The 27821-nt window shown below is 36.7% G+C and overlaps 1 protein-coding gene across 3 annotated transcripts in view; it reads right to left on the reverse strand.

Moving 5' to 3' along the window:
• Positions 1-211: 211 nt before the first annotated feature.
• cv-c (RhoGTPase activating protein) overlaps positions 212-27821 on the reverse strand; it is a 252416-nt gene continuing 224806 nt past the window's right edge. For 2 of the 3 annotated variants that reach the window (XM_018522061.1, XM_018522062.1), the window contains exons 10-16: positions 26076-26239; positions 3085-4810; positions 2369-2706; positions 2107-2258; positions 1559-1843; positions 1206-1385; positions 212-1045 (exon numbers count right to left, since the gene is read on the reverse strand). In XM_018522061.1, coding sequence (XP_018377563.1) covers positions 931-1045; positions 1206-1385; positions 1559-1843; positions 2107-2258; positions 2369-2706; positions 3085-4810; positions 26076-26239 — 2960 coding nt within the window. In that variant the 3' untranslated portion in view covers positions 212-930. The remainder of the gene's footprint in view (positions 1046-1205; positions 1386-1558; positions 1844-2106; positions 2259-2368; positions 2707-3084; positions 4811-26075; positions 26240-27821) is intronic. The other variant, XM_018522064.1, reaches the window with a different exon arrangement.

A 27821-nucleotide genomic window follows, 5' to 3' on the forward strand; every position in this document is an offset into this window, starting at 1 on the left:
CATTGAAAAAATTAATTGTATTTAATTTATATTATATTTTGTACAAAAGTTAGAACAATGACTTTATATCAGGAAGTTTTATCGATTATGATATTGTAAGGAAAATATCGTTAATATCAACTCTTGCTTTCTGATGTATCGTTCTATCTTATTTTTATCGAAGATATGAACTTGCTACGATATAGAATAAACCCATGGAGTCGCTATTTTCATATAAACACATACACATAGTCGTCGAAAACACCGAATGACGTTCATCTTTTATCTCGCAACCGGAAACGTTCAACGGCCGTTTTTTTAAATCTTCAGTATTAAAATGCGATTAAATTAAAAAATTGCAGTAAGATGCAATTTCAGATATCGCGCCCAATTGCAATCGAAACTTCGTAGAATTTATAAATTCTCGAACAATAACGATGTCAGAATTGCAAATAAACGAGTCCTTTATATTCTGAAATGGCCGATCTATCGAGAGCCATCTTTATTAAAATTGTTCAGTAAGATTGTCCAGTCTCATTCTTTATATGCCATCCCTTACAACTTTCATGACAAACGGACGGCAAGATTTTTGTATAGTAAACGTCATACGGGGGATTCTATTACTATACTACTATACGATAAAATAGGTTGCTTATCTCAAGTTCAAAAACAGTTGCTGAACAAAGCTAACTACGACATCGGTGGGTTTTGGTTACTGATCGCGCTGATTGATCGAGATTATTCCTCATCGATAGTAGGCTGGACTTGCAGTACGTCCTTTAGGATCCTGTTGTCATACTGTTGCTCATCGGGTACTTGGAGAGTAGACATAGGCGTGGAGGTGGAAGTAGAAGTGGACGTGGAAGTAGAAGTGGAGGAGGAGGAAAAGGATGAAGAGGAGGAAGGAAAAGAAGAACCGTGCAACAATAGATGTTGCACGGTACTCTGTTCTCAAACTTTACTTTCAGGTCCGTCAGTGGTGTGCTTGAAAGAATTACGGATTTTGCTGAGATGAAGGGCAGCGATATGTCCATAGCTCTTATTGTACCATTCAGGTGTGCGTCCCCTGAAAACAAATGATTAAATTTGGATTTTCGTCTAATCTCAAGTATATTTAATATAAATTTATTTATTAAATAAATTTATGTAAAACATTTATAAATAAATGTCAAGAATCGAATAAGATAAAGTGGATTATATAAAGAAAAATATTTAATATTACTTACTTTGTATCGACTCTGGATAAATGCATAATGCGAGATTTGCCGCTACCACATGGTTCGATAAGATAACGTGAGGCCAAAACGATGCCGCGAGTTCCTCCAAGCATGACAGGGGCATCTGGATGTTGCACGGATGTTTCGACAATGACGCAAGCACCTTTAGGAAGATCATTTCGCCAAGATCTGCAAAAATTAATTATACTAATTAGAAACTGTAAACATCTCTACTAATCGTTCACGAGAAATAAAATATTTGTTATTTATAAAAATACAATAATTTTCAAATGTTTTCTTTTTATTTAAAATAAATAAAAAGAATACGTGATTTGACAACTGATGTAACTTTTTTAATTCACCTTAATACACAATAATCTCGGGCGGGCAGCGGACTCATGTTCCCGGTGGCGTATTGGAAGACCTCCACATTGGTGTCCAATTTAGTCACCAGTCTGTATTTTAAAAGTTGTGGATCCCAGATGTGCCTTTCTCTTAGCACACGATGTAACAGCTCGTTTGGAGGAGCCTCGACTTCGGTTGATACTCGCCAGAGACGAAGTGGATGTCCATCGCCAACCTTTTTATACGCCATTTCTACGCTGTTGTCAGCAGGATTGTTTACTGTGACCCAACCGCGACTTCTGCTAGAACGAATTATAATCTTCAATTCAGCGCATTATAAATCTTCTATTAATCTGATTTATTATTCCATTACTTGTTATTTTATTATTTTATTACTGTTTATTTATGACTTGTTTGATCTTGACTCGATATACTATATTCTTTTCAATTTTTCTTTCATTTATATTTGTCTATACAAATATAAAGATATATATCTTTGATTTGAAAATTTTTAACCGTTTACATTACTTCATTATTTTTGTCAAAAATAATGACAAATACTCACTTTTCTCGCGCTTCCTTCAGCAACGCCGTGGTACAGGCGTACAGGTATCCCCTCCAATCCTGCTTCAATTCCGAACCGAGTTCCTCCAGAGCGACTGGAATGCTCTCTTCCATATAATTAAAGTGACACTGCGTCAACATGTCCGACGAGACCTGAAAGAACCGGAAGAGGCATGAGCCGTGCCCTTCCCTCGTTCACGCTTGTGATCGAACCAAGCGCGCGAGCAATCGCGATCGACGAATAACGATGCTTTAGCACTCACCATGAATAATTCACGATGCATCTTGACCAGATACAGAAGACAGTCGTGAGCAGCTTTATTTTCCGACAATTCCCGCTGATCGGGAATGCCCACAGTCTTTCGCCTACGTGGCGACACGCTGCTCGACCTGTTAGTCACGTTTGTGTTACTGTGGTTGAAGTGAAACAGGCTCGGGGCTAGACACACAGCCAGATTCGAGGCTGTCATTTGGTTATAGGGCGAGTTGCTGGCGACATGATTGAGAAAATCGAGTAGAGTTTCCAGAGCCTCTCGATGTTCATCCGGGAGTAGTAATAGGACGCACTGCACAGCATCGGGTCGCAATTCTACTGGTACATCTGCGAAAACAACCGATCCATTGTAAAATCATGTTTCTCTCTCCGTATGGTTAATTATAGTTGTTAATTTTTAAATGCTTTTTTGATATCATACTCGATTTTTCTTTTTCTAATACTTCTTCCGTTGCTCATAATTTTTTTATTAATAAAAATACGTATTGATACCGTTATGTTTTTTAACATCTAATATTTCGATTTAAAAAAATTGTTTACAATATGTTCATATTTATAAAAGTTATAAGCAACCAAATTAGGGGTTGGATATACCACGTCCAAGTGTGTTATTCAAGTGTCATAGTGTAGTGTCTCGGCGCTAAGCCAAGCGGGGAATTGCGAGGTGAATTATACTTTAGAAAACAAGGAATCGCACAAACTTACGTTGAAAGATAGCGATGAACGTCTCCGAGAGTTTGTTCGTCAGCAGAGCCTCCGGCAGCTCTCTGAAATACTGTTTAACAAGATCGGCGACATCGAATGCCTGCTGTCCATCAAAATTGATATTGTCCCCCTGGGTTTCCGTCATAATCTTCAACTTTTGTATCCTCGACTTGACGCCGCTCTTTCTAAAGATTCCCACCTGATCCAGAGCGTTGGCTCTCAGCCATCTCAAAGCGATCTGGATACATTTAGGTAATGCTTGACCAGTCCTCTGTAGAGACAACAGGAGTGGCACTCCGAAAACTGTTTTGTCTTTATAATCAGGCGTCTTAATTTTCCTGATAAATTTCGGAAGTTCCCAGTTCCAACCAGTGCGATGAGTCGGACAATACCGTTCCATGCATGCCGTGAGTTTTAGCAGTGCCAGTTTCCTTAGAACTAAAAGTTGTCCGCATGACATGGAAGCCATCGCTCTAGGACATAATGGATCTAAGGGTTCGGGATAGAGCGATCCTCTCTGGAAGCTGTGCCACCTCACAACGGTGCCCTTGTGCCTAGGCAATTCTTCTTCCGGTTCGGAATCCCTACTAGCCAGAGTGGAGCCACTCTCTTGACTGCCGGCCAATTCAGAGCTCCTGGACCTAGATTTTTCTCGGTAGACTGTCACTTCTTTAGATAGCGATTTGCCTTCCCTATGCGATTCATCTTTATCACGGCGCCGGAAGCTCTTGCGCATCTTATCTTCCCGCTTCGAGGATACTGCCTTTTCATCCTTGTCTTGCGCGAGTTTGTCGCGATACCTCTGCGATTCCTTGCCGAGATTTAGGCTACCGCCGCGGGTGTTGATCGGTGAATTCTTTCCCGGTGTGGAATTTTGGGAACGCTCCTTGGAACTTTGAGAACGTACATTGACGAACTCTAGCACCTTCGCGTGATTGCTGTTAGCATCGCGAAAATATCGGTGTCGCCAGTTCATCGGCTGGCATTCGGAGTCGCTCAGCGCGCCCTGATCCTCCCTCCCGCGATGTAGAAATCGGCGGGCGCGATTCATCTTTGTGCGAGTCGGCGTCGGCGTCGGTCCACCACCTTGCGAACCGTCCGAGCAGTAGCTGGAGGAATCGTCGCCGAAGGGACTAGGCGTGTTCGCCATCGGCGACGGTGGTAGATGATAAGGAGAGGCCGGTAGAGTGACCGGCGAACCGGGAATTTGTACAGGCGAAGCCGATAGGAGTTCGTTGAAGGACACCGGCGCCGGATCCGTGGGCGACACATCCACGCAGTTCAGCTCCTTCATCTTCTGCTGCATGGACATCACGTCGAGCACTTGAGGACCGCTGATCACCACCCCGTCACGATTCTGGCGTTTCCTCCGTCGCGATTTTAGGGACTCCACGCGCCTCAGAAAAGCTTTTGCGCCGTCCCGTAGCCTCTCCGAACCGGATCTGCGAAACCGCGTACCGTTTTCCCCATCAGGAAGAGTTCCTGGCGGTAAGCTGCCGTACCGTAGATTCTCCAGCATGGTATCTTCTGCCTCTTCAGCCTCGAGACGATCCTCGAGGGAGTCGTCCTCGGACGCAGCATTCTGCCCGGCGATCGCTTGCAGCCTCTCGACGTTTGCCGTTGTGACGTCGCCTATGCGTGACCAGCGTCTTGTCCTCTTCTCGAAGGTCCATTTTTCGCTCAAGGCGCATTGCGTGTCCTCGTCGGATTCGTCACCACCAGCACTCTGTATCACAAATGATAACACATAATTTAAAATAAAGCGAATTTTAATGTACAACAACTAATACTAATTATAATACACAATATTTCTCTAAAGTCGCATTAATGCAACATTCTATAATAAATAATAATAAACCGGAGAAAAGAAACGAAAAGATCATACGATAATAATTATTTGGATAATAGTTAAGATTTTAATAAAAGAATTTCTGTTATAGAGAAAACATATTAAGCAGTTTTAAGAAAAATTGGTTTATTAAGGCCATCGTTGAAGCATTAGATTTAATTAAATTACTATGCAGATAACAACCATAATACTTAATTTTAACAACAATATCATAGTTATTCTGATTGACCTAGATTTTCAAGCAAAAATATGATGTAGCAAAATGTGATTCACCAAGCTGAATCACGATCCAGATCCAGCTGAATATGGATCCGGGAACTTGATTCGAATGTGAGAATTCCATTCGTGCGGCTTTCGCGAGCAGGGCCTCGAACCCATTTATTTCGCACGAGGATAATCCTGTCGCGTGCAAGGTGCGATTCGGGCAAGTACAAAGTAAGTAATAAACTAGCCGACCGGCGCGTATAATCCGTAAAAGCCTGGGCGTTTCTTCCGCGGGATTACAGCGGACTAACAAAGTGGCGAAAGAATATGTGACTCATGTTTATCTGGCGTAACGTCCACACGAGAGAGAAACGTAATGCTGGAAATAAACGATACTCATTGAATGTTTAATGAACGACAGTACTTTGCAATCAATTCGTAACGACGAAATTAAGGACCGCCATTGAAAAACAGGCGAATCGCGCCCGTGCTCTGTAATTAATTGTAGAAAGTGTTCCGTGCACCGGCCACTTTTACCAGTTGTAATCGGCGATGGGGTCTTAAGGTCTCAAGTTAAGTATTTCCTGCTGTGCCCTCGGTAATAAAGGAAAAAAGAAATTACCGGCTCCATAATCGCGAGGTCATCAGTTGGTGTAATAAGAGTTTAGTGGTTTCCGAAGGACTGACAGACCGATAAACGAGATTTTCGAGAAAAAAAATCGCGCTGTTATCACGTCAGGGTGATTTCGACTAAACTTACATTAACTTATGCCCATTTCCACCGATGTAGATTAACTTTTATCTCGGTTCAACTTACTCTTCGTTTTTTTTCTAATCTTTAGAACTAGAAAAAGATGAAGAGTAAGCTGAAAACCGAGATTAAAGTTAATCTACATTGGTGGAAACGGGCATTAATCGATTAACTTGAGTGACAAATACCCGTTTCTATCAATGTAGTTTAATTTTAATCTCCGTTTAACTAATTCTTTATCTTTTTCTAGTTCTAAAAATTAGAAAAAGATAAAAAGTAAGTTATTCTTAATCTTTCTTTTGATACATTAAATATAATTCTATTAATTAATAGAATTTTATTCGCTTAATATTTAATAAATATTTTATTATTTGATAAATATTATTAAATATAATAGTGTTGATTAAGTTAATCAAAGTTTGTTTGAAGTTGCGCTCAACAAAGTAAAAAAAATTATAGTATTTAGTGGAAACATTTAGTAGAACATTAGACAGCCAGATGTTGTTGGAGGAGATAAAAATAATCTTTTATTTGTGAATGATATATAATAATTTCTTATGTATAACCATCAGTTTCATTCCAGATCACCATCAATTCAATAAGTGTTACAACAAGAAACATTTTAAATTTCCGTCACGTCAAAACAGTTTACGTCCTAATTATGTCTCCTAAATTAAATTTCATTGTACCTTTCGAAATTTATGGTAGGCTATTACTGACTTATACCACTGCTCCGCTCAACGGTCCGTCCGACGAACTGACACGACCCCAAACCGCGTGTTCCTAATTCATTTCAGGAAGCTTTGGACGTCCGGAAGAACGATTGTGCGCTTTTATCGTCACAATAAATCCCGTTTTATGTAAGAAATACGGCGTTTCCAGGGCAGGTTATGATACACGTTGTAAAAAAAAATTTACTAGAACAATCTGCGCGCAGCGCAGCATGGGTGTTGAGTGGCTAACGCTCGAAATGGGTTTACAGATCTCCGTCATGGAGCGAAGTCTCGTTTTTTCGCGTCTCCCACATGTTTCTTGTTTTTTTCTCGTCCGATTACGCGAGTGACCGAATAATAATGAGGTAGTGTTTCTCCTCGGAGATGTGGGCCACGGATAAAAATACGCGACATTGCACGCGCGGGATATCGGCCTGGAAATAAGGCGTGGGCGATGCCGGCAGAAAATAGATTTTTGAGATTTCGAAGTGCATTTCGCGTTCTGTATTGGACTAATGCTACAGGCGGGGCAGGCGAACGATCTTTCGAAACCTTTCCGTCGAGGCAGAAATAAAATCAGCCGGATGACGTCTGACAGCGACGTCGTCGACGGTGTCGTCAACGAGAGCGAAGACGACGTCGACTTCGGTGACAAACGTCGAGTCTTTGACGAAACCTGCGAGACAAGGTTCACTGGTGTAAGCCACGGTATAATTGCGAAACTATTTTTGCGCCGCTAATTATTCCTTCCGATGGCCCCGTACGTATAAATAAAACATCTCTTTTGCGCGCGGTAACACAGAAATGGCATATTTCTTTTTTAGTGGCGCCAGCTGACATCAATCATCCGAGAATTGGTACCAATGTCATTATAATACTTGTATTCATCTAAAAATAAATCAAACGAGAAGTAAATGTAAAATGCATCATAGTTAATTTCAACAACACGCAAATTTTATTTACAACGTTTGCAATACCATTTTCGACTTTATTATCCTGTAATAAAAGTATCCTGTGATAAAGGTATAATAAACTTTTGGCCAAGTTAGAGAAAAATAAAAAAAACGTTGCAAGAGACTTTACTCAATCGATATTTATACTTTAATTCTTTGACTGCCGTACGGATTTTCGTAATCGGTTCTCTCTCTCTTGCGCCGACACTATTATTATTAACTATTATTTTTATATCATTTAACCTTTTTATCTGATGTGCCATTATAAAGGTTTGAAATCTTTAATGTATTACTCTATTATAATATTAAGCAAAGAAGAATCATCTTATTCATATTTTCTTCTTTTTTATTGAAAGCAAAGACTTCTTCTGTTTAACAAAGTTTATTTCTTTTACTGAATCCTCTTTACAGACATCCGTTTTAAGGTAAATATAGTTTAGCACGAAAATGAATAAAATAAACACAATCAGAAAGCGTAAGTGCAAAAAATAGGTTTTAGTGAAGTACGGTTGCGCTATATTACTATTATTTTGGGTTTTAATTTTTCTTAGATAGCTCGTATTTCTTTAACCGTGATATTGTGAGAATATTTTTGCCACCACTAGTGGCACGCATATTGCGGATTAACTAGTGTTCCTATAAATAAGAATCTGATCAACTTTGTTCCATTTTTAATTAGCTTGATAAAAAATGGCAGAATCAATCAGATAATTACTGAGCACGTGAAAAAATTGAAAGACATGTTATAGTTAGAGACACCTTATAGTCGTGTAAATGCACGTGTAGTGTACATAATGTACGCCATTTTTAATCAACTAGAAGATTGATCAGACTCTTACTTCTAGGGACTCTAAGCATTAATCATCCTTATAATGTAATTTTAACTAAACTTTTATTTGAAAAATTTACTTAAAAAATTTCCAGTAAAATGTTTTTCAAATAAATATCTTCGGTTAAGTTAATGGATTCAGAATTCAGAATATGTGTGTGCTATATACAGTTGATGCAAAATGTTCTCGGTTCATATATAATGATAATAAGTAAATGTATACGTATTCAAATTCATACACGAGGCATCCTGAATTCACATACGTGTGTCACAATTGAATACGCATGCAGTCAAAATGTTAAAAGTCAGCGCTTTATAAAGAGTTGCATAATTTTCCTTTCGTAGACTGTCGCATTTCTTGTAAATTGCGCATTCATAACTAAGATTCAAAACGTTATCCTCGCTTCTCAGATGAGAAACGTGCGCGTGTGTGTACGCGTGTTAAACGGTGCCACCGTGCAAACTGTACGAGACTTTTCTACGGTGAGACCGGGTCTATTGTCATGTGTTAGCGTGGATCACGCGAGGTCGCACACAGACATACAATTTGTGTGTGCTCAACGTGAAAATACAAAGGCGTCAAGTTTCGTAACGAGAAGCGATGTGTCGGTCCTATTGTTAGAAAGCCAACCGTCTTCGAGACGCACGCGAAAAGACGCCCATTTCGGCTTAGTCACCTTTATAGGGACTTGACGAGATACCACGAGAAGTCGCAAGGGTCATGTCGTTTCTCTTTTCTCGGTAACGGAGCAACCAGGGCAGCCTCTGATAGAACGGATTGATGGATAACAGCGGAACGAAAAGCTCTCGGATGCGTGAATGCCGATAACGACTTTCCGGATCAACAAAAACTGGAAGGCTAAATAGAATCTCTCGTTCGTGAATTGCGATAAGTACTTGGTATCATAATGGAGAGGCTGACGGGAATATAAAGTATCCATTACTCTTTCAACGTATAAAATTAATGGTTTAATACTTTATTGACATAATTCAGAAGAGAGAATTTCAGCGAGGGGATAACCACTTAATGTAATCGTGGAATGGAGTTCTCGAAATCATTATAAAATTCATACGAAATCTCCGTATAATCCGATAATTAAAATTGTATAATATTAAATAAAATCGTATATTTTACTAAATTCATATGTAGCGAAAAAAATTATTTGTAATTTGACGAAATCATATGAAATCAAATAAAATCATGTAATCAGTGGGACAATATTTCAACTAGTGGTTATCCCCTCGCATTTCAGTCTACGAACTTTGACAATTTATATTCTAAAGTTTTTTTCTTTGATATAAATGGAAATTAATACAGACCATCGTATATTCAACTACGAGAAGCCGACGAAAAAAACGACACTTCGGTGCTTCTAATTTTTATCCCATATCGCGCGCGTATTTCGATTATTTTTACCTTTTCTCCGACATTTCGCCGTCATCATTAAATATTAACCGGCTTCACACGCTTGACGAAGGGCGAGACGGCGAGACGACTCTACGAGCCAACGACGAAGGCTATAGACATGTATTTATGTCGCGGAGAATCGACGCGATAGACACTTTTCTTCATCCTCCTCCGAGGAGGATGCACCTTTAGTAATGCATCTAATGCGAGAGGGTCGGCATCAATTCTCTCTACCTCTCTTTCTCCTTCGTGCATAAGTTTCGCGGCTGATTACCATCCGTTCGGCACTTAGATCGTTCACTCGCTCGCATGCACGTATCTGCGTTTCCGTTCCGGCGTATTACTACGAAAGACGTGACGATACCCCCATACGTGAGTTATTTCCGCGCGGCACTCAACGAGCCGTGTCGCCCCGCCGTTTGTACGACCGACGTCACTTCCGTCTAAGCAGGTTGAACAAACCTCCGTCCGTTGTTTTTCTGGGCCCGGACGATGGACGGTCCGACATACACACGCGAATACGTGCGGTCTCGGATATATGGAAGGATACTTGTTACGCAAGAGAAAAAAAATTCAGCTTGAATTCCGAGTATCCTATTAAATGCATATTTCATTTCTTTATTCAATATTTCTGCGAAAGATGTGTAATATAATTTTGTTACGTACAATTTACATAAAACTATGTGAAGTCATAATCACATGCGTAATTATTTATATATATATATACATATTACATTAAAACTTTATTATGCATCGTAAATACAGTTAAAAATATAATATTGAAAAGGTACATATTATCATCGTTTTATGCCAAATGAAACATAATTATAAGGGATATAAAGTTTCAAACTTTGATCTAATGAATAATCTACTCCTTTATTGTCTTACAAGCAATTATAACACAGAACCGCATAAATTATAGCATAAATACTACAACCATTTATGAATGTTCATGTTTGGAATAATTGGTCGTTGGATTACCAATTAACCAGCTGTCCTACATGATGATATTAATTTAATTTACGATGTTCGGATGAAAATTATCTATTGTGACAAGAAAATTTAGAAGCTGCTCCTTTTTCATAAAATAACACTGATTTCAGCGTAACTATTTAGTTACTCCTGTATATTTTTTAAATGTGATCGACTATCGCAAAAATTTATGATTTAAGAGTGAGATTTGATACATGGTGATTTTACATCAATCTAAGTTTGACTATAAATGTAGTAAAAAATAAAAATAATAAATAGTAATATAATAATAGTAAATAAAAAGAATATTGGTCGAATCATAAAACGATATTATGGCCATTATAACGTTACATTTTGAATGTGATAATAAAGTCTAAAAAAGTATCTGAATGAAAAATCGATTAAATTTAGGTAGATATTAACTTATATAAACATTATTTATTCTCTTTAAATTCTTTAGAATGAATCTCACTCTAAGAGTGAAAATTCTGTTCTTAATATATAGTTTCGTATAGAAAATTCACAACTCTCTAAATTTTTTGTAGTTAATCTTATTCTTACACACAGAGTGAAAATTCTACCGCTCTTTTCTTGGATTGAGATTTACTACAAAAAATTTAGAGAGTTGTACATTTTCTACAATACAAAAAGGTCTGTATTACATATTGATACTTCTGTGTAATAATTCCTGTAATTTGTATACGTGTTGGAATTGATATTTATAAAACAAGAATAAAATTTAGTGAATTGAAGAAATGAGCAATGCAATCGCCAGTTGCACCATGAAAGAAGAAAATCGTGATACCTGGCAATGTTAAGCAAAAAGAGGTCGCGGCTATAAATTCAATGACGACTGGTTGATACATCGCTAACAGGGGAGCCTATATTCGACGTTTCGCGTAAAGAAACGACTAACATGGCAAACCGTACGATTCTCGAGGACTTGTCACTGAATCACGGATTGTCAATGAAGAAATCCACTGCAGCCGCGACTGTAGCCGTTGCGATCCACGGAAATCCCTGGAATGTCGGTCTCCTCTACTTCTTTTATCATCGTCTCGTTCGCAAGTACGACGATAACATACTTTCGAATCGAGAATTTTAACTCGCGGAATCGACAATACTCACAAGGAACGCGGCCAGTTTTTGCTCGCACAATTTGTTCGCGCTCGACTCTCGGCTAAGTTTCTCTAAGAAATGCAACGGCAAAGGCAGAGCATAAAAAATATATTTAGAGCGTATTCTCGAAAAAAATGCACGTTAGCGACATTATTCTATTCTTGACAAAAATTCAAAAAAACCGATTGTTTAAATTTTAGTACCGGTCCTTTATTACATATGATAGATCATTCATGTCATGGATTAATTTTCATCATTTTTACAAGTAGATGTACAAAAATTATTAAATGATTCTTACATATATTTTAACATCTTAAGAGAGTATTTATAAAGTTGTGTATTAAAAAAAAGAAAGAATATAAGGAAGAGATTTATACTTCTAGCCAGATGTTTTTAGTACTTTAAAGAAAAAACATGCGAAAATAAAAAATGGACTCAATCATGTTTCAAAAGTTAATAAAAGATATAATATCGTTTTCTATAAATAAGTCCAGGAAAAACTGAGTTTCGTATCAAGTTTTCCTCAAGTCTATTTTGTGCTGACCGAAAAGCGAAATTCTAAGTTTAAAAATTTGTTGCATGCAACACGCGAAGAGAGAATTTTTATCGTGTACCACCCAGGGCGAACGAAAACATTCGAAAATCTAGGTCATCGTTCTATGGTGGTTCTAAATTTGGGCCGTACGATCATCGTCGTATAGAAGTTTGCGGTCTGTCGCGATCAGTGACACTCGATGTGCAGCAACCTAACGAGTACGAATGGCCCATCATTGTGTGGAACGTATATCACGAAATTCAATTAGCCTAACGTCAAAAAAACAGCCAGTCAAACGGAGGCCACAGAGATATTTATGCGTCATTTTCATTAATGAGACGGCTGTCCAATTTTAAGAGCCAAGGAAATAAAGGAAATTAATGACACAGAAATAAAGATAAAGTTACAGAAATAAAAATACAAACAGATATACTGAGCAGTATATTTATCTATTCAGTATTCATTTAGAGGTATATTTATTAACATTTGACTTTTGAAACTGAATTTTTACTCTTTCCATAAATTATTATTTAATGTCTTATTTCTTTTGCTTTTTAATTTATTATTATAATTTAGCTAACAATTTAACTAATAAACTTAATTAATAAACAACTAACAATATAATATGAATTGCTTTCGTTTAAAATTACGAATATATACAAATCTTGCTTTCTCAAAATTGGTACAATGATGATCAATGCCATGCATTTTCCTACAAAGATTTTGCGCAAGAAAACATCGTACGATGACACTCCCGTCACACCTCATTAATCCCGATCACCTCCATCATCGTCTTCATCATCCCTCACTTCCGGTATCATTAACTAACGACCATTCGCGGGGCGAATCCTAACGGTGAGTAAATCCTCGTTTGCGAGAACCAGCTCGCCTAGTCGGTCGATCGATCATTCCAATCGCAAGGATGTATTAGGACAGCGTCGGTTCCAGCGATAATTCTCGGTTGGAAAATCTCGTAGGAGTTTCTCCCGATGCGTACATTGAAAATGGCACGCGGCTGTATCCGGTGTAACAAAGACATTTGAGTGGGAGGCAGATCATTATTACACGTGATATGTTTTGATGCTACATTGATAGAAAAATGTGTTCATGACTACAATTGCATGATAAAATAATTATGATTAGAAACTCTTTTTTTATGATGCTATAATAATAACCATATATGTAGTTCTCAAATATGAAAAAATTATACTATAAATTATTAAATTATAATAATTTTAAACAATAAAATATAGTGCAAAAATCAAAATATAAATGGTAAATAAAATAAATATTTTTATTTAGTAAATGCAATCACAATTATACTGAATATAGCTATTTTCTTAAATTTACTTATTATTTATAAGGTAATAGAAACAAAAAAATAAATTAAGAAAAAATTAAAGATTTTTAAGTAATGTGTGTCACTGTTATATTAATAGCATAATTGATTTGTACAGTTAAAACAACTATAAATATATAGTTGTCTCAAAAAAAAAAAATGAATATAAATTATTTAAATTATAGTAATTGCAGCCATTTTTTCTCTGTATGAAAAATTTTGTTATTGAAAAAATAATTGTAGAAGTTGTTTAGGTTTTTTGAAGTTTAATAAAGTTTATGATTTGAAACACTTAGAAATTGTTTGACAAATTGGCTAAACTCTGATTTGAATGTTCCTACGTTGCGTACACACGACTTCGTTGTCACGCCAGGTCTTCGCGCACAACGACGCCGCGCTGTCTGGCCGTCAGCCGTTTCTCCTGACGCTTCTCTCTCGACTCTCTCACAGGAGAGAAATCATCTCGTGGCATCCCGCTCTCGTCCCTTCGCCCGAGGCAGTGCGTGACACTTGTTTAATGCGCGTGACGTGTCCACATGTGTGTATTATAGGTAAACGTTTCCGAAGAAAAACATAAAAACAGGGAAAACGGGCTGCGGTTTTTCTGTCATTATTTATTACCATGGAAATGTCGCTTATTAGACGCTCACTGGAATAGATCCGGAGAGTGGTATGAAGAAAACTACGATGTGCATACTGCATTTCAACGTGAAAGTAATTTTACTGCGTGCAAAACTCAGAATTAAAATCACAAAAAAAAGACTCGGACTTTAAAATAGATAGCTAATTATATTAACATTAATTATATTATCAAACGTGAGTTTAGCTTGAATTAATAATCACCAAGCTTGCAAGATTTTATTCTTGCGTGAACGAGAGCTTGACATTAATCAATGTCTCTTTGGATCTTTATGTGTTTACAGACTGATTTCGATTTCTGTCTTTGTGTTGCAAATCGCAAGTAACTTGCAAGTAACCGCAGCAGCGAGTCCGACTTAGGTCAAAATTCTGCAATGAACATCGGACATGGAACTATTGATTGCATTAAGTTGCGTTGCGATGCAACGGTTCCGCGTGGTCGTTGATTTAAACAACCGCGAACGGTATCGCGGTCTTCATCACGGTGTGACTTACTCTAATTGGCTTCTGAACGGTTCGATGGAAATTTATGGTAATATGTCGGCTCTCGGCCGCGAGCACTAACTGCTCGCGGTTGCTCGCGCAGAGCCGCGATAACTGCATCATCTGTAAATAAAGCATTGCGATTTGACTGCGGCCACCACCCATCGTCGCGAATAGATGCGTGCGATTAAATCTAGAAAAGATCTTCTAATACGCCTAGAAAGTAGTGCTATTAGAATTACTCTGTTTTTCATTCCCAACAATGAACTAACAAACAAACAAAGCACTTTATACTACATTGAAAAAAGGATCTGGTAATAGCTATGAAATGTCGAATGAAATAATTCTAATGTTTGGCAAACAAAAAATAATTTTATTTTTATAAATAAATTTAATAAGTAATATAAAAAACGATTGATTACGTGATTATTTAAATATTTAGAAAAAAATTATTTTTGGTTATATTAACCGAGCATAAGAATTGTTTCATAATATCTGGTAGCTATTATTAGACTCCCTTTTCAGTGTAGAGTTGATTACTTTGAAAGCTTCGATTTCAAAAGTTCGAACTTGGAAGCTTCGAAAAATCGAGTTTTGAAGCTTCGAGAAGCTTTAAAACTTCTAAATTTCAATCTTTGAAACTTCAAAGAATCAGCATTATAAAATCATTAATTTAATGCAGCTAATAGTAATATATTTTTATAAAAAATATATAAACATATTTACAAACATATTTTCATTTTTTTAATTTGCACTTCAAAAGTTCGAAGATTAAAATTATTAAAATGCCGAATGACTTTGAAGTTATCAAAAGTAATTAATATAGCCTTACTTTATATTGATACTTCTGTAGTTGTTAGAGATTGATTACACTGGTACAATTTTAATAGATAATAACACACTTTACTGATTAATGGTATGTTATTATAATGGGCAATAATCTCTAGAGATAATGAAGTCCTGTACGAGTATATTTAACGTTTCTAAAATTCTTGGAAAGATGCATTGCGGAACGATGCATTCCGTTTGGTGCTACCCTCCAACCTGCAATTAAAAGTTGGGACAATTTTCTCGGTACTCCTCTTCCGGTGAGTGTGAGAACGGTGATTATGTCGTGCAAGTATAGCGGCGCAGCGTGATGGTTATTAAAAACTAGATCCGCGCGTCGGGCGTGCAAGATCGCGTTCAGATCGTTATAACGGTGCGGCATAGAAATGCGCATATGCACGAGCGTGACAAGAGGACATTTATCCCGCGGTAATGACCGTTTCCTGTCATCCGATTTCTGCGGTATGCCACCTTAGAAACGCGCCTGTCTCTGCTCACGCTCGGCTTGATCGCTCGATAAGGAGCTCCTCGGGTCAGGGAGCTCTCGCGTTGCGGACCGACATCCCGCTCGGATAATCATCGCTGTCCTCATCGTCATCCGTGGATGTGTACTTTCTACATAGAGACCGCGTTCGCAGAAGAAATGACACGCTTTCGGTGCGAGTTCCGACGAATTGGACGCGCTAATTATCGAGCGTGGGTACTTTCCTCTCATTCGGTACGTAGTATAATTACGGTAAGCCGAGTTGTAACTGGATTAATTTGCGCGAGAGATAAGGATGTGAAGCTTGTTAACTTCTTGGTTAAAAGGAAGCCGTACGTTGCTCTGATGGAAAATTTATATTAAATATGTATCAGATTTCTTATAATACAATTTAAAAAATTTAATTTTTATCGTTTAATATGAAGTAATAAATATGAAAAGAAAAAAGTAACATGCTTCCAAATGTTGTTTATTCGTATTTACACTGAATGTCGCAAGTTTCCCACGCTCCTGTTCATGTAGGTATACTTAGACTGCAGATTAAAAGTACCTCTGCTTGTAATAAAAATAACACCCGTAATATCTAAATTATGAAAAATTAAAAATTCTAGAAACCTTTACGAAATAAATCTCGAAGAGGGATAAAAGATAATGAAATCCTTTCTGAATATCTTGGAAAGATATAAACATTCTGAGTATTTTTGCAATGTATAAATACTATTTAAAAAAAATACTTAGAGTCATAAAGAATTAATAAAAATAATTTCTATACAAAAATTTGTTGTTAAGTGAAACTCGATTGTAGATTAATTATAAAGCAGTAGAGTAAGAGGAAGTGCAATAAACTCAGAACACAAATGCCGTACATGAATTTCTGCTTAATGAGACGCATTATACAGTTTGAGCTGCGTTTTTCCGAATAAATACATAAAATTTACAGTACACCGACCGTCGTACTATGGGAAAAAGCGCCGCTCGTCGATACGGGTATCGGAGGTAGAAACGGGGCAAGTCGCGTTCGTTCGCGCGAATTTATGGCAACCGGTTTGCGCGATCGACGGAGGAATGTCGGCTGTCGTTTGCGCTTGTCAACTCGGACGAGAGAAAGAGACGCATCGTTGTCGTCGCTTCGTTCCCTGTCGCGCCTTCCCGACAATCCGCGGTACTTTTCAAAGAGATTAGAGAGAGGTGCCTCGGAAAAACCACGGATAATGATCGATATTCCTTTGAATGCCGGAGGGAAAATACGGTATCTCTGAGTCTCCGTGAATCAGCAATCTTTATTTAGTTGGATAATTTAAGTTCATCGTTAACCGTTCACCTATGATTCTCATTCAGGTATGCAAGTATTATCATCTCCAGAGAACGACACGTCGATTGTATAATGAGGTTCGAAAGATCGGAATTTATTCAGCCACGTCATTGAAATGCTTTAATCCAGGAATATATAGCTGATGACAAGACACGAACAACGTTATTCACTTTTCCTTTTGCCTTTACGAATCTTAGTTACGATTTCAGAATGAAATTATGAAATTGAAATTATGAGAGTTTTTATCTCGGAGAAACGTGAGGAATCTAAGCGGAATGATTTCAATTAAATTATTTTAATAAAACGATACTGTATATAGGTCGAATACATTTTACAGCCACTGTCAACCCCCTCTGTTGGGAAAAAAATTTCCAAGTATTATTAGCATGGTATAAACAATATAAAATATTTCATTCCCAAGGATGCGTAGTCGTCTTCAACATGGTGGCTGCTTTTTGACCAATCAAAAATTTGTCCTAAATTTAGGATAAGCATTTGATTGGTTATTCTGATATAGAACAAATATTTAGGTTGTCCTATAATCCTGTAATTTAGTCTGCCGGCCATTATGCGCAATGAAATACCTTATATATATATTCTTATACTATATGATTATTACCACCATGCCTTGCCAATGGCGTGATTGTGATATGCAGGTGCGAGTGGTGCGACGTGGAATCGTGCCGCGCAGTCTGCCAGCGCGGCGTTCTCCGCGGTTGCGTGTACCGAACCTGTTTCCAGGTTTTACGCACCGGCGAAGCCGACGCCGGCGACCCGGGTGCGTACATGTAATTACGCCTACCACTACTCTTTCCCCTGCTCGAAGGTGTTCTGAATGCGAGAGAGCGTCCGTAATGTTGGGAGGATGGAAAAAGCGTCGCGTAAGAAAAAGGGGAAACGGAAAAGGGGCGATCATATGCAAAAGGAGAAGTAGGTAGATCAGTAGAGAAGGCGGGACGCGGTGGAAAGGAAGAAAAGGAAGAAGACGCAGAGGAAATGCAGGCTTAAGGTACGGATAAAAGAAGATCTGGTGTGAAATGAGAGAATCATGTACAAGCGAAAAAATTGATAAAAGAAAATCCGAGGAGAGGATCATACGTGAGGGAAAATCTACTGATATGGAGGGAATAAAGTGAAGCAGAGAGAAATAGGAAGAACCTGAAACAGCGAAGCGTAAAGAAAGAGAAGCGTAAAAAGGTGGAAAGGCAGTTGAATACAGAGTATCTTTTGTAACAACTTTCTTGCCCGGTAATTAACTGTTTGCCAATTAATGAGTTGACCGTGAAATCCCTCTACTCGGATTTTGCCTCTTTTCGTCCGGAATTATTCTCTCTTGCGCAAGCACATATGCATGTAATCATGTAAGCACGTGTGTCCGTATTATGGTAAAAGGCTGCATAAAGCTGGCTACCGGCAAATAATTACTCTCAGTTCGCTTGTTGTACTCCTGTATTCGCGACGATAGGACATCGATGATACTTCTACATGTCTCATCTCCTCCTTCCATTCCTGTCCAGCATTAGCGTGCGCTCGTTTAACGTGATGGTAATTTTCGTGCTCCCCGTAAACGCGAGTTAACAAGCCGACGATCAATTTAATTTGCCGCGCTTTCTAAAAGTTTAGAAGTTTTGCTGATATCTACTGTGTGTATTAATAATTAAAAGATAGTGATACACGATATTAGAATTTTATTAAACAAAGGATTAAACCGATAATATTAAATATGTCCTTATTAAATAAATTGTTGTACCACAACAATTTTGATATTACATGTATTTTAGGAAGAGAATTTTTCTTCATAAATGTTGATCCATTATATTCTGTCTTGGCTATTTACGTTTATATATTGTATATAACTATCTCAAATTTAATTAAAATAACATAATCGCAGTATAAAATAATATCGATTAAATGTGATTAATTCGGAAATTATAATACTGTCATAAAAAAAATGTCAGGTCACTTGTCAAATCTTTTTAACGCAATACCTTTACGATAAATACGGACAGCTAAATGCACTTCGTCTAAATGGCTCAATTTATTGCCTTCGTCAGTACGGACGGCGTGGCTCCAAACCGCTCTGGAGAAGCAGCAATTTTCGAGAACCAGATCGAAGTAGGACACGAAAACGTGGTTGATCGAGCACGATAATACGACCGTAGTTAAACCGACCCAATTGCTGCAAATTGCCACTGTCGTTGATTCGACAAACACAGGGATCGAGAGACGCGCGAGAGATCTCATTTTCGGTGGTCACAGGCGCAGAGAGTGAAAGCTTTTATTAATAACAATTATAGGGAGGATCTCGAACGAAAACGATCTCTGGCAAAAGAGGAAAAGGGATCCAATCGTCCGACAGCGAAAGTCCCGGATGTCTCTACTCCTTTACACGGATATACGCAGCCGTCGCTTTACCAAATTAAGTTACGCGCGATGCTCGCGTATAAATTATCCCTATAAAACGCATCAGTCATTCCTCTCTACTTTCTCTCGTCTGCGTATACGTTTGCGTTACGCGCGAGAAGATTCGGCTTCGGCTAAAGAAATTCTTTAATCTTGTGAAATTGATGTAGGTATAATCTAGTATCATTTCAAAATTCAAAGTCACGCTACTACGGTAGGATTTTAAAATTAGTGTGTCGCAAAGAGTCTTTAAGAGTGCCGCGAAAATTGTAAAGAAGATAAAAAGAAGCGAACAAATTTAGAAATAAGTAAAAAAGTGAGTGAGTAAAGTATAAAAAAATTTTTTTTTAATTGCGAATATGGTCGAAATTGTATTTATTCTTATTTTAATCAAAGATGTCATCATTGCGCAATAAAATCAATTTTAAAAGAATAAAATAAAAAATTAAATAATTACAACTTGACTTTTTATTTCTGAATGTCGCGTTAATGATATCTTAACGATTTATGATAAGCAATGAAGCACCTAATGATATACTTCACAAAACTTGATTCGTTATTTAATATAATGCAGTAAATTGAAAAAGGCTGAAAAAAAACGTACTAAGATTTTAAAAAATTATTAATCTTTCTCTCTGAGATTTTATGCTTTCCCGTTGATCTCATTCAAACTCTAGAGTTCTAATAAAAACGAACGAGAGTATTTCGGGAGACTATCATACGCTGGTCCATCGGAATAAAGGGAAAATGCCAAAATTGAACGGATCTATTCATGCAATCGTACTGTTGTGATGATTTTGCTGGATTACGTTATTGTGGAGCGAGAACCTCGTCACGACTCGTTTATTCAGTCACGGACAATGTTACGTGTCGCTTCCTTATATCAATCAATCGCACGTTTTGCAAAGCACGTTCCTTCTTGTCTCGCAGAATCGTTTCACGAGAACGTCAACGCCGGAGGGTCCGCGCCGCTCCGCCTTTTGCTTTCGTAAGGCCATCGATTCGGTAGGAGATCATTACACTTCACGTGTGCATGTCTCATCAACGACCAGCTTTCACCCGGTAAATGCATACGTCGGTCAGTGCTTTCCATTCGGAGTGCAAGGTCGACGTTAACCAAAATTCCTTTTACAGCACCTTCTGGTCGAACAGTTTAATTTTGTTGATGTTGTTGAGATAAAGAGGAAAAATATGAGGAAGTAATAGGTATTCATCTTTATCTCGTAACATTAAATGAATTTCACATGTTAAACCTGCTGTTTTATACACACACATGCGATTACAAATTATATGGGCTAAAAGAATATGCTCAAAATCTTCTCTTATAATTTTCTGAGAGAAGTAAAAAAAAAATATCTTTCGATGTTGGACTTTAAAGATACACGCAATTTTTTTTATTGTTAATTCTGATTAATAAATTTAAATCTATAAAAAATAAATAAAATACAATCCAACTTTTATAATTTATAATATATACAGTATAAACTCGTTGTTAAAATTTTTACAAGTATGTAAACATTTTTTCAGATTTCTTTATAGTTTAGAATAATATAAAAATCTGTAATGAAGTTCAAAAACTCAGATTGCGGATAAAGAATGAAATTTTGTGATAAGGATTGATATTATCTTAAATATTATCTCTTAATTCTTTACATTTTTACCTTATCATACACAGAAAAAAGACTATTCTTAAGTCAATCATAATATACTCATATAAGCAAAAATATTATAATCTTGCTTCAAAGATATTAATCTTGATTTGATTAAATTTATTTTGATGCAAGTATTACTTTACACTTAATTCAAGACTTGCTCAATTAAAAATTTTATATCAATATAAATTCAAGACTAAAATTTTTAAAACAAGATTCCAATATTTTTGTTCATATATGAGTATATTATGGTTGATTTAAATAAGAATAGTCTTTTTTTCTGTGTATGTGCGAAAATAATTCTTTGTAAATATACGAGTAAATACTTTCGAATTTCTTTTTATTGACGCTTCTATCAAGTCTAAATTGTTTACCTGAACAAAAGCAAGATGTGCGTTTAGTTAAATATTATATGAAATATATATCATATCATATATAAAATTAAATTATATATATTATATATTCATATAATATATTTGAAGAGTATACACTTTTTCAGATTAGCGTCCAAATTTTCTTTTAATTTATCGAACAAGAAATAATTATTAGATTTAAGAATAGTCTTTTTTTCTGTGTATTTCTACCGCAAAAAAAAGACATTACATTAATTGCTATACGTCTTCATTACCACGAAATAATCGAGATATTATTTTGGCTTGTCAACACGTTGGCATGTCACACTCAGTTTTGGCATTTGTAAACTGATCTTACCTAATAGCAAGTAACCTCGCGTTACTATGTAAATGAAATAATCTCCGTATGACGAAGGTGACAGCAATTTAATAACCGAGGTCTAAGATAGGCGAATAAAATGGCTTACGCGAGAATCAATGGACCTTGAGCGTAAACCAGGTCAATGCGATAACAAAATAGTAAAACGCAGGCAGAAAATAAACCGCTTTATGAACTTGGCACTTTCCCTCGCGATGATATCGACGCGTCGCGACATTTTCTGCTCGGTACATTTTGATTAATCTCAATTCAGCGGCCACAGGTATTTCTTCAACGTTTCATTAATCGCCAGAGAACGCTTGATCTAATTAAAATTAAACGCGTTATAACTACTAATGCATTTACTTTTGCAGTTCAACAACTCTGGAACATTAAATCTTCTATAATTTTCTTAGAACTTTAATATTTGGAAATCTGAAAATTCTTGCCAGATTCTCTATTTGAAAGTTTGCGTATATACGTATTCAGTCATTTTCACATAAGAATTTTGAAGTGTGCTCGTCTCGTAATAAATGAGACTAAACGTAACTTTTATATTACATATATAGTTCCGATATTTATAGTTAAGAATTAACATAAAAGATATTTATAATTTTTTCGATCAAAATCGTACGCAATGTTTCATTTCAAACATGAAATGTTCCATCGATCATATTCGACGTATGCACAAAGTATTCGTAACGGATATTCTTTGTTCAGAAAGGCGACGATCTGACAGTCATCTAATCGGCTTCGCAACATCTTGCGAGTCACCGTGGCTACAAATTTGGCGAGAGACTTTCGCGCATCAGCAGACGCCTCGCGTACGTATATATTCATTCATACCGAACGCGTAAAACGCGCTTTCTCCCCATCTAAGGACATTTGTTTGAAAAATCCTCACGCCAGTTTTTTCCACGGCTCGTTTCGCGCACGATCGCCAGATACATTTTCTATTTATTAAACATACAACCGTGCGTAACGATCCGACTTCCGGTAAGAGTTCGCCACTTGTCGCAGCTGTCGTTGCTGGCAAACACGCACGTGCACGAATATGCGTGAGCCCTTTATGGGCGTGAAAGTCGTCGATCACACTCAATACCGTAGAACTATCTATCGATTATTTCAAAGTTTTTTTTAAAATGTCAATTGCGACAGATCCCAATAATAAAAAATAATCCTTGCTTGGTAGGTTATGTTAAGTAGCAGAAAGGAAAGCGCGTTTTTACGTAAAATATTCCAGACATACCGGAAAATACCATCATAATCAACATTAAAATAAAATCAACAATTTTAAAGATGAATTTATCTTTTTATTAAAAGTAAAATTTTATATTAAATATCATGCAAGAAAAAGAATGCAAATAAAAAAATTCTTTGAAATTATCATTGGATATATCTGGGATAATACGTTATGAATTGACCTCACCGGAGAGCAACTCTTCCGAAAGTTAATATCTTCCTACAGAAAAATATTGGCATACGGACGACCGGATAATAGCCAGCTTTCGGTTCGTCACGCGCGATAGAGCAAACTCCAAGGAGCTTATCGATGGATTGCAACCGCGGCCGAGATCGATCCATTATTCACTGCTTCTCAAAACCAAGATCGATACGCGATACGATACACAAATCAATGTCGAAACTCAGCGTCTACAAAGACACGATCGATTTGCCATGATATCATCTCTTTTGTGGCGTCGGTACATTCTACACGTGTATAAATCCGAACGATTCTCCTTTCGCGATCGCACAGATCGATCCACGCGATCTCGGTCGACCGAGCCGGATATAATTGATTTAGACTTCGTCGAAATGCTTTTAACTCTGATTTGCGATGCGTGCTCCTTCACCAGAGTTACGGTGAATACTTCCTCGAGAGAGCAGCCCGGTAACACTCCCACTTCGTAATTCGCATAGATTGATCTTTATGATCACCGGCCGACTCGTAGATTCGCTGCGCTTATTTCGGATCAGCTGTATTTAATCCACGTGGTACGCGATGGTGAAGTCGGAATGACATGATTGTGGGTCATCGCGCTCCGACCGCTCGTATAATACGGCTGATTATCTCAGCAACGTGCCAAGTAAAGTTCGTGGAAATACGAGGAGATGCTGAGATATTTTTTTGAGTTATAATTTGCCCGATAGATTTTTATCTAAAAACATTCAATTAATTGAAAGTAACATCGAGTTGTCTCCAATAGCGTATTTCACTGGCAGAACCGGTACGCACTCAATGCACATTAAAGCTGTTGTACATTAACCTAGTTTTACTGTAAAAGTGAGAGATCTCAGTTAATAAAATACCCAATGCATATTTTATCAAATATCACAATAAAATTTATTATGGATTTCGTGGTTTAATTTATTTCTATATTTTTATTAAACGTACATTTTTATGTCGATTTGTGTACAACAGCTTTAAAGTGCACTGAGTGCGCACCAGCTCTGCCAGTGAAATACGCTATAAGTTACAATAATGAAATTTCGTATAATAATAAAAAAAGTGACAAATATTTTCGCAATAATATAATAAATAACATGACAAATTTCACAAGTTTTCAAATTACTACGTGTATTGCTATTCATGGCCAGACGTCGTTACGATACATTCAATTGCGTACTCCAGCGCGCGCTTTCCAAAGTAATTAACTACGAGTTTATCCCCGTCACGTGAGAATCGTTAATTGTTATTCCATTCGTTTATCCACTGTTCCACGGATAGTCGTAGGAATAGCACGGATGCTTTCGTCCAGCGCATAGCAATGACCATATGTGCGAACGTGTCATAAAAGCCATAATAATGTGTGGCTCAAATATCGATATATCGTTATCATACATCATAGATTACCAAGCAAGAATATCAACGAGATGGAGTTAAGTTGGTCTGTAAGCGTATATGTAAACTGATATATTTGATCTATTTTCTAATTTAAACTCTTTAAAATCTAGCAACTAAGAGCAATTATATTGTGCTTTTTATTATTTCCATCTAATTATATATTAACTTTGGTCGTTTTCCTTTAAGGCAACACAGTTGACACAAGTGACGTTCTAGCCTTCTTGGTTAGAATCAGTAAAGATAAATAGAAACTGAACGACGTTTTTGTGTTTCCTAAAAGGAAAGCAATCTGAATTAATATATAAATAGATGCAAATAATAAATAGCACGTTGTGTGATTTAAACATGATAGACAATAATTGCTATAGTTGTTAGAATTTAAAGTTTGAGTTAAGAAGTTGATAAAATATGTCGGCAGCTGTGTTTAAATAATATATAAAGCAGATAAAATATATAAAGCAACGGTAAATATAACATAAAAATCTACGCGTCACTAAAAAAACTTTTGTAAGACGAGATTCGAATCGTTCCACTTGTGACCATGAAATTCTAAGAAATATTTAAATAGCTACCCTTGTCTGCTCCAATTGACCTCCAGCCTAATCTGACATTTCTTGAGATCGCCTCTAGATCTCATCGTCTATTGGGAAATTCTCAAGAGAGCGCTCGAAAGATGTGATGAGAATTTCAAAAGATAGAAATTGCGAAGGAAAGAAAAATAAGTTTACAGAGAAATAAGGCAAAAAAATAGCGTAAAAGCAACGGAATTGAAGTAATTCCTGTAAATCTCTTTAGAACGGAAATTACGTAAAATGCGAAAGTCGATAGTAATAAAATTGGCCTTAATTCCAATAAGATTAATTGAACTCTCATTGAAATGCTTCGTCGCATCTTTGCGTATCCGCGCGTTTGCATAACACTTCCCGTACGTGCTTCGTATCGAGTAATCGACGTGTACTCACGCTTTTGCCGTGGCTCGTGCTGTGGTGCGTGTGATGCGTGTCGAGTTTCATATTGGCGCAACGATTAAGGGCGTGCAGACGCCGGAAAAGGCTCTGCAGTGAGTCGGCCTCGAGGAAAGGGTGGTCCTTGGCTACGCCGGAAACGTCAATCGGAAACTGATAGTCTGAAACACGAAAATAGTGGATCGTCATTTCTCGTTTCGCGCGCTCGATTCGTTTCGATCGCAAAAGATAGGATAAGGTATCTGGTTTATGCGCGTATTTGCGTTAACAAAAAGTACATCGCAGCGATATTTGATATCGTCAAAAAAACATTCGTATCAGCTGCGTTTGTTTGTTGCAACGCATTCAGAATCGTTCGATTATCAAATACGATAAACACGATACGCTATGAATGAAAACCCACCCACCAAACTCATATCCATTTAGTTCATGGGCATTAATCTCCTCGTGAATTCGAAAAGGCCTCATCACATTGATTGTACAGTTGTTGTGCCGCTCGAATCTTCTTCTTGTATCTTTTTTTGCACAAAACATTTGAATTCGAATAAAGAAGTAAAAACGCATGCTTCATTTCTATATGGTCATTATTATGACATCCCACTAAATTCTATAACGTCTAAAACATATTTTTGATTTCTTATATCATGTTGTAAATTTAATTAAAATCAATTCAAATAATACATTTGTATCGAATACGCTAAATGCGTACAAGGAATACGCTGTGAATGAACCAAATCCATGTCTATTTAGCCCAAAGATATTAATCTCCTTGTGAATTCAAAGAAGGTCCATCACATGTTGATGTACCGTTGTCATGCCACTCAATTCTTCTTGTATTTTTTTGTACAAAACGTTTGAATTTCAAATAAAAAACTAGAAACATGTATTTCATTTCTATATGGTTATTTTTATGACAGCTAACTAAATTTTATGTCTAACTATAATTAATTTCTCGTAAATTTAATTAAACTTCAATCAAATAACGCATTTATGTTGAATACACTAAATGCGTTATTTGACACACAGGTATATACGCTGCGAATGAACCAAATCCATGTCCTATTTAGTCCATGAATATTAATCTCTTCGTGAATTCGAAGATCCATCACATATGTTGATTGTACCGTTGTCGCTCCATTCAATTCTTCTTGTATTTTTTTACAAGTACATAACGTTTGAACTCGAAATTAAAAAGTAGAAACGCGCGTTTCATTTCTACATAGTCATTATTATGGTATGCTATTAAATTTTATGTCTGAAACATTTCTCTACAATTAATTTCTTACATTGTCTTATAAATTTAATTAAAATGCAATCAAATAACGCATTTGTAATATTAAACAGAAACAGTTCTTTGTACTTCTTTTATCACGAGAAAAAAAATAAACAAAATTATATAAAAATTGAAATATAAAAATATACGAAAACTTATAAACTCTCTGTAGAGCTACATGGCTATCCTGTGTTGCACGAAAACTGTTAAATGTCGTTGTAATACGGCTTCGAAAAATAAACGCTACGCTATTATATTAACAGGATCCATTGAAACCTTACAATAAATATTTTAATAAATATTTTAATAAATATTTTAATAATAAAAATTGCGAACAAAAAAAGGTTATTTCAGATTTTTTTTTATCATGTTATATACAGGGTGGGGAAAAAGTATGGAAGCAAACAATTATTTCCGAAACTATTCATTTTTCGACAAAATGTCTTAGACATAATTTTTATGGTATGAAA

This window comes from Trachymyrmex cornetzi, unplaced genomic scaffold (assembly GCF_001594075.2).
Source record: "Trachymyrmex cornetzi isolate Tcor2-1 unplaced genomic scaffold, Tcor1.1 scaffold127, whole genome shotgun sequence".
Taxonomy (NCBI): Eukaryota; Metazoa; Arthropoda; class Insecta; order Hymenoptera; family Formicidae; genus Trachymyrmex; species Trachymyrmex cornetzi.